Source organism: Fulmarus glacialis, unplaced genomic scaffold (genome assembly GCF_000690835.1).
Source record: "Fulmarus glacialis isolate BGI_N327 unplaced genomic scaffold, ASM69083v1 scaffold22066, whole genome shotgun sequence".
Classification (NCBI taxonomy): domain Eukaryota; kingdom Metazoa; phylum Chordata; class Aves; order Procellariiformes; family Procellariidae; genus Fulmarus; species Fulmarus glacialis.
This window is the reverse complement of record NW_009220286.1, coordinates 5,942-14,073: the sequence shown is the minus strand read 5'-3', so window position 1 is coordinate 14,073 and position 8,132 is coordinate 5,942. Positions and strand designations below refer to the sequence as shown.

General features: G+C 37.5%; 1 protein-coding gene across 1 annotated transcript in view; it reads right to left on the bottom strand.

Moving 5' to 3' along the window:
* Positions 1-1,254: 1,254 nt before the first annotated feature.
* Positions 1,255-8,132, bottom strand: part of CRELD2 (cysteine-rich with EGF-like domains 2) — a gene marked incomplete at its 5' end in the record, with an annotated part of 11,987 nt that continues 5,109 nt past the window's right edge. The window contains 5 exons of the mRNA XM_009580720.1: positions 1,255-1,816; positions 3,347-3,487; positions 4,353-4,448; positions 5,261-5,338; positions 6,987-7,085. Coding sequence (XP_009579015.1) covers positions 1,758-1,816; positions 3,347-3,487; positions 4,353-4,448; positions 5,261-5,338; positions 6,987-7,085 — 473 coding nt within the window. The remainder of the gene's footprint in view (positions 1,817-3,346; positions 3,488-4,352; positions 4,449-5,260; positions 5,339-6,986; positions 7,086-8,132) is intronic.

Below are 8,132 nucleotides of genomic sequence, written 5' to 3'. Positions count from 1 at the left end.
ACTCCTGTAAGATCCTTAATGCCTAATATTACTGTAACTGCCTACACCTGTACTAAAAAAAAACCCAAAGATCCTTGAGTTGTATTCCCCGTGCTTCCGAAACTGTCTACTTTTTCCTCCTTTTAATTTAGCACTTACTAAATACAACACCTACCCTACAACTTGAAAGGTACGTGGCATATAGGCCCATCTCTGGCAATTACAGCTGAGAAAGCACTGAAGTTTTTATTCTCAGACTGGCAAATTAAGAAACATATAGATATAACAGCTGAAGGAAAGTAACTTAAAGAAAACTGTTACAGATACTTTAATACCACTGGGTATTTAAACTACAGCACACAAGATCAGCTTAGACAGCTCTTAACATAAGAATCCAACAGAATCCTTTTTTGTACAATATTCACCTAAATATCTATTGCACATACAAATCCTACATGCGCTGTTTACAAACTGAACTGTGACTTAATCTGAACAAAGAAGTCTTCAGAAGTATACAGAAGTTGTTTGGCCTTCACTGCTCAACAGGTCAATCCTATTCATACCCTTTTTATTTCCGCTTACCTCAGGGTAGTGTTTATAACTTCTTCATAGCCAAGCCTAAACTATGCTCTTTTTAGCTGCGCTCTGTAATCCCTCTTTATGGTTCCTGTATCCACCACCGCAATGTATTCCACACTTTACTCGCTTCCATCAGAGCTTTAAATACTGTACCTGGATGGTCCTTAGCTTATTTACAGTTGTGATGGTCCTGCAGAATATACCAATTTTAGCTCTTATACTTGCCTTTAGCTTAGGGACAACACGTAGGAAATTGCGTCTATGCTATGCTTATTAACTTTCCCTCTGAAATGGCACAAGAGACAACAAGATAAATTGATTGGAGTGTGCTTGCTCTGAAAAAGACAGGAAGCTATTACATGCAGCAGTAGACTGTAGTGAAAGTCATGTATTCATCAATTCTAGAGAGTACTCATATAACAACTGTGAACCACAGAGTGCAAGTGTTAGCCAAACTTACTTTTCATCACTGTATAAACTAGTTTACATACTTAATGCAAGTATCTGGAAGAAAGACTTGTCTACCTACCTTTGGAAAGTTGTTTAAGTTTGACATAATTCTTCCTTTACAGGTAAGTGTGTGTGTGTTTTCTGTTGGGCTTTTCTTCCCCCCCGCCCCCCTGCCCCGCCTAAATGAAAAATAGACACGACAACACAGCAAGGTATTAACATCTTAAAAATTTTTAAGGCACATTCCAACAAAATAAACTTTTATTGAATGCAGTATTAGGCATTCTATTTTGTTTAAGGGAACAGTGCTTCCCCCCCAAAGAGATTCCCTTTGACAATTTCTAAAAGCTGTATTTCAGTTACAGAAATATTTCTCATGTCAAGAAACACCAAACTTCAGTCTAAATTTTTCTTAAATTATGAAGTGCAACTAAGTCCTTCCAAATGATAGTTTTCAGCAGGCACTAGAATGAGAAACCTGCAAATTGTTTACAATTGCTGGGCACAATGTTATGTTAATTCAAATTTTATACTAACCCATCTAGAGTGTTGTTCTTGAAGAATTCTATAAAAAGTGGCATTTAAGAATAAAGAAATGCAGCTTAAAGAGCAGTTTATCACCATTAAAAAAAAAAATCTTAATGGCAACCTGCACATTTAATACCATTTCCACAGTATGTCAGCTAGCAGAGGCTTAGTCCAATAATTTAAAACTTTAGATAGGAATGTCTTTTGGTTCTAAATGCAGATCATAAGTCATCATGTCCAGTACGTGAAGGCTCAGTTGTTTCACTCTCTACTTCCTCTCCTGTGAAATTAAGTATCATAATTAGAATACAAATGTATTATTAATTACACCATATAATTTTTGGTATTAGGAATTTTTTTAAAAGAGAAACCCAAATCAACATATTTATCAAGACCAGAGAAGCAATAAAGCCATATAGCAGAGCTACTTGCACCATCCTCCTAGTCCACGCTTGTAATTTTTCTTTTTTTTTTACTAGACGCAAACAAAACATTCAAATAAACTGGTATGATATTGTAGTGGAAGAAAAAAGCAGCACAGCTATTTCTATTCTAAGCTTTTGTTTTCAGCTATTCACAGTGAACTTTCTCCTTTCCACATGACCTGTCAGAAGAAATTCTGGTATTTGAAAACAAAAAGCAAGTATTACTCAGAATTATTTTCTATAGTGCAAACTGCTCAGTTCAGATGTTAAAGCAGCCTTTAAAAAAGCAGAGCAATTTTATTATATTGGCAGAAGCATTAATCTAAGAAAAAAGCTAAGCCAATTTGTCAACTTTTCACTTTGCTTTTATTCTCATAAAATGTCAGGCCACATTAAAAAACATAGTAACTGATATCCTGAGCATCTGCACAGGAAAAGCGCATAACTGATTTTAAAGGGCTAATAACTGTGAGTACTGGGTGTATAAGGTCTGAAATGAATGGCCTTGAGTAGCAATACTACATAGATCTTTACAACTTATTAGTACAAGATGAAAAAGCAGTCGGGGAGGGGCAGGGGGGAACAAAAAAAAACACCAAACAAGCTAAGAAGTAGAAAGAAAATAAAGGTATGAAATTGAGTGTCTCTCATCTGTTCTCCTACAACCCTTATTGCAAAATCATCCTATCTTTCACTTTGGAATTGTAAAAAAAGCATAGACAGAGTAATGAAACACTAGTGAACGTAATTCTGTCCATAATGTGTCATACATCCTAGAGCAAATTACACTTGAATTTCCTGACTGAAGGTACAGTTTAAGTCAAAGTAAACAGTTCCCTACTACTGAAAGATGGATGTCTTCTCTGTATTCACCTTCACACCAGCTCTGGCACTTTTGTGATGACAAAATAAACAAATTCAGCTCGCTCATCCAGCAAAAAGAATTCTGCTTGATTTTCTGAGATTTCAGTGAGTTGAAGCAGCTTGCATGTGATCAGATAAACCCTTAAGTCATTATAATTAATGGTAATGGAAAAAAAGTGGGGAGGAGGAAGACCTCCTTTTTACGATAGCAGTAATTTGCTAGTTCACTTTATGTAATGAAGCCAGACACTTAAGTGACTTACAAACACAACCTTGAGTTAAGCAAAAAAAAATCAACACAAGAACAGCATGTTTAAAAAAAATCCACTGTCTTTAAGGAAGAAAAAATGCATGCCAGAATACGGCCTACACCACAAACTACTTGACACAGACCACAGCTGTAGGAAGGTAAGGAGTTATACAGAAGAGTTTACAAGCGACTAGACCCTTAGACAGAAATACACCTCCAAGTTGTCAATATAGCATATTTTTAAAAAATCTGTCATTGAAAAGCCACTTGCCTGTTTTTACAGTTTGAACACATGTTCCATCCTTATCCTCAAAGCCTTCTGAACATACACACTTGTAACTACCTGACGTATTAACACAGTCTTGATTCTCTTTTACGCAGACCTTTTCAGGAAGTTTACATTCATCTATATCTAGAGAGAGGACAGGGAAAGAAAGAGTCCATTGCTGTTATTTTGTTATAAAACTTACTTGTGTTTAGTCATAGAAACAAAATTCTATTCAAATATAAAAAACACTGAGCAACAGAATGCTGCTGCAACAGATTTAACTTCTGTTAAAATAACCTGTTACGGTTCTTCATGATTTAGACTGTGTTTCAAATTTATTCATATAGTTCTGGTTTTTTTATGCCTTGCAAGCCCCAATGTGGGGAAATGAATTAACCAACAGCACTCGTCTTAATCTACTGAAGATTTCCCATAGTCGTTTTCTACTGATGCCATCAAAATACAACTAAAGGGAAGTGAGCCTGTAAATACTACATCATTATAGTTAACAGCTACTTAATATCGTGCATACCTTCTGCTCTTCCCCACAGAGAAACTCTAATTTCACTCCTTCTACTACCATTTCACGTTACAATTCACTATGAATTAATATCATTTGAAGTTGGACATTAATTGGATTAACAGAAAGACAACAGAATCCACATTGCGTTCCTGCCTTTCTGTTACAAAACGAATACAGATGCATACTTCTAATGAAGTGGTAGATAACTGACAAGAGACTCATATATTTGTTTCCTGAACCCGCTATAAAATACTTTGTTCCTTTTGTAGGAGTATTTCACCTTTAAGCCTTGTCATGCATATTAGCTCAATAATACAAAGGAAGTTATAAAGAAAGTCTTTGCTGCTAATACCAGAACGACTGGGTTCATTCTGATAGGCTTGAAAACTGAAGCAAACAAACACAAACATACTTAACAGCTCCTCAGTGTGGCTAACCAAGGGTGAGCTAACTGGTGTTCTATCATGTACTGCTAAATCCACCAACCTGTACACTTTTCATCTTCCTTCATGTATCCAGATGCACAGGTCTTACACTTGTCAGAACCTTCCCCTGTGCAACCTATGCAGCTGGCATCACATGCTGAAGAAAATATTTTTAAAATAAAAATTAATATATCTGAGGTTTAAAGTACCACCCTTAAAGTCAGTCAGCTTACCCACACAAGAAATCATAGAATCATAGAATGGTTTGGGTTGGAAGGGACCTTAAAGATTATCTAGTTCCAACCCCCCTGCCATGGGCAGGGACACCTTTACTACACCAGGTTGCTCAAAGCTCCACCCAACCTGGCCTTGAACACTTCCAGGGATGGGGCATGCACAACTTCTCTGGGCTACCTGTTTCAGTGTCTTACCACCCTCACAGTGAAGAATTTCTTCCTAATATTTAATCTAAGTCTACCCTCTTTCAGTTTAAAACAATTACCCCTCATCCTATCACTATACTCCCTGATAAAGAGTCCCTCCCCATCTCTCCTGTAGGCCCCCTTTAAGTACTGGAAGGCTGCTATAAGGTCTCCCCCACACCTTCTCTTCTCTAGGCTAAACAACCCCAGCTCTCTCAGCCTGTCCTCACAGGAGGAGTGTTCCATCCCCCTGATCATTTTTGTGGCCCTCCTCTGGACCCAATCCAACAGGTCCATGTCCTTCTTATGCTGGCGGCCCCAAAGCTGAACACAGTACTCCAGGTGGGGTCTCACAAGAGCAGAGTAGAAATAACCAGAAACCTCTTGCTTTCCTCATACGATAGGTCTAAAGCCTCATCCTCCCCATGCCCAGTCAGGACCGGACCACACTGTACTAAATACCTGGTATCACGCCCTTTCTAGCATTACCTCTAGCATTAGAGTAGGATTCCAGACAATAAAGTACAACAGCAGATTAAAAAGAAACCTTTGCATGAGAAAGATCCATCTGCGTTCAAACAATACTGGTGATCTTTGCAAGGAGAAGCAGCACACTCATCTAAATCTGAAAGATAAAAAGTGACAAGTTACCTAAACTAGTAGTCATGATTAAATAGCCAGATTAATACTTGACTGCTATGCTTTGAGGTCTTGTAAGAACTGGCCCACAAAAGTATAAACTGACTGCATTGAGAGTAATTGTTACAATGAGTTCAGGATCAGACATGCAACGTGCTAGACATAAAAGTAACATGGTAACATATACTGTTTCGTTCAGCTTAAACTTACATTAACAAATCAAAACTGATCCTCAGAAGATGTTTTGTGATGACAATAACAGACTTAGACATTCAAGAGCTCAAATTAAATAAAACTTCCAGAATACCTGCCATTCTTGTCATTTTCAAGCCAGTGTTTTGCATGCATTTATGCTTTTCATGCAAATAGCACAACAAATAAGCAGACAGACTACTCTTCTGGAATACTGTTCATTTCTCTACTCCTGTATTACCAAGATATGGAACTTTTTAAGGTATTAAAAAAAAAAAAGACACAAATGCACACACATACACCACTTAGTTTTCTATTCAAAGTAAATTGGAGAAAGTCAAGTTATGGTTAGGATCAGTCAAGCTGAAAACCCGTTGTACCTGGGAAGTTAAAACATGCTAGTCTTGTGATTTCAAGGAAAGGGCACAACAGTACTCACAACTAAAAAATTCAGACAGAGAAAGGCTATTTCAGTCCCCCTGCTGTCTATCTCACCCTGTTGCTACAGACATCATTCCTACTGATTACTCAATTAATTTATTCTTAATCAGTTGTAATGATTATTTGGAAAAAAACAGCTGTACAGAAGACAATACTGGAGCATCTTAAAAACACTCTTGGAGCGTTCAACAGTTGCCTAAGCAGGTATTGCAGGAGCTGTAATTCAAATCCTAGTTCTCATTAGCACTTTTAAAAAGCAGCAGTGTTCACATAATTTCGAAGATACTGTTTCCAGACATTATGTTAAGGGTCTTTAACTGGTCAAATTCAACCAGTTAAACAGCATGTTACTCTCCCCCTAGTGCATTCCTACACTGGGAGTATTTTTAGTATTTGGGTTTTTCCTTAAGTGTTTCATACGTATCTCCTCATAAACCAAGAGAGATGCTAAGAAATAGGCAAGAGATTAATGGAAGCACTGAGCTTGATGTCTCCCGGTATTTCTCCCCAACAATAGGAAAAGTTAGTATGCCTGGCTTTTAGTGAAATGTTCGAACTCTGTTAGGGTTGAGCATTTATAAACATACAGTAATGTGAAGACAATTGTGCAATTACTACATAATATGTAGATAAGCTGACAGGAATCTTCCAGTAGTTGACAAAATAGTTTAAAACAAGAGCAGGGCGCTGTTTAGCTTTCAAATAAACACAAAAACCCTGTCTTAAAAGGAAGGCCCCACTTGCTGCACTCTGTATTTCACTAAACTAAAAAGATACACAGTGAACAGTTTGATAAAGACAACTATAATCACCAGGTGATCAGTGGGGAGGAAATACTGCTTTCCTGCAACATGAAACAAGTTAGGAAGAGAGAGACTACAAACTACAGAAATCTAAACTGACAGAACACTTCCATAAAATACAATAAAACTCGATGTGATGTCATCTATTCTCACTAGCCAACGTTGCTACAAAACCAAAGTCTACCAAGCATGACTCACCCACACAAGCTGCTTCTTCATTTTTAATCCAGCCTTCTTTACAGTCTTGGCAGTCCTTGTTACTTGAACCAGTACAAGTTTTACAGGCAGCATGGCAGGCTGAGATAAGAGAAAACTACAATCTGAGCTTTGTTCAGAGATTCCAAGACAAGTTTGGACACACAAATTCTCTAAGAAAACCTTATTTAGGATTCACTGGAAGCCATCATATTTTAGTAGCTCGATCTTCCCATTCGCAAGATTAAATCTTGACTTTAAGGAGATACCATTTACAAAAATGCAGCTCTATCTTACAAAAAATAAAACAAAACAAAAACCCAGGAAGCCAAACCTGCCAATTACAGTCATTTGCACCACTTAACACAGTGCCATGAAATTCTAGTGACTAGAAGTGGCAGGTCCAATTTCCAAAATATTTGGGAAGAGGAGATCAAGAAGGTAAACTTTGCTCAGCCACTCAGGGTTAGGACAACAGTTTAAACTCTAGACTCAGCACTCCCACCTAAGGAATCCTCAGACTACTTAATTTGCAACTAGCTATGAGAGCAGTGTGTGAAGTGATACTAGTCTGAAGAACTTCCCAAGGAAACATACTAGAAACCCAGTTGTATACGCATATTATATATATTTTATATATATACTACATGCGTATATAAGACACAATATATAACATATGCATGTTATATATAGTAATACAAAACAAATCATACAGAAGAATTACTACACAGCCAGATAAAAAAACAACACAGATCGTGTTGAAAAACAATCTTATTAGACCCCATGGTCAGGATTTAGTTGCTGCAGAATCTCCTTAAGATGTAAAAACAGATGAAAATCTGACCAACTGAAAAAGTTTATTCCTACGACCTGACTTTGTTTCAAAATTAAGCCTAGACATACTTAACTGGAATCTATGTAGTCTACAGAACAGATCAGCTGTTTCCATGCCCATTTACTCCAGTTAAGCTTATCTGAGACATGAGGAAAACCTAGCTTTCAGAGTAGTCCACTATGCAGCAATTTCAGCTCAAGATTTTCATACAGTACTTGGGGGGGCAGGGGGCAAAGCTTGCTCTTCCCTCCCGCCTCCCTCATGACATAGATGAATTCTGCTTCTTAATTTAAAGGGGGGGGGGGGGGGGGGGA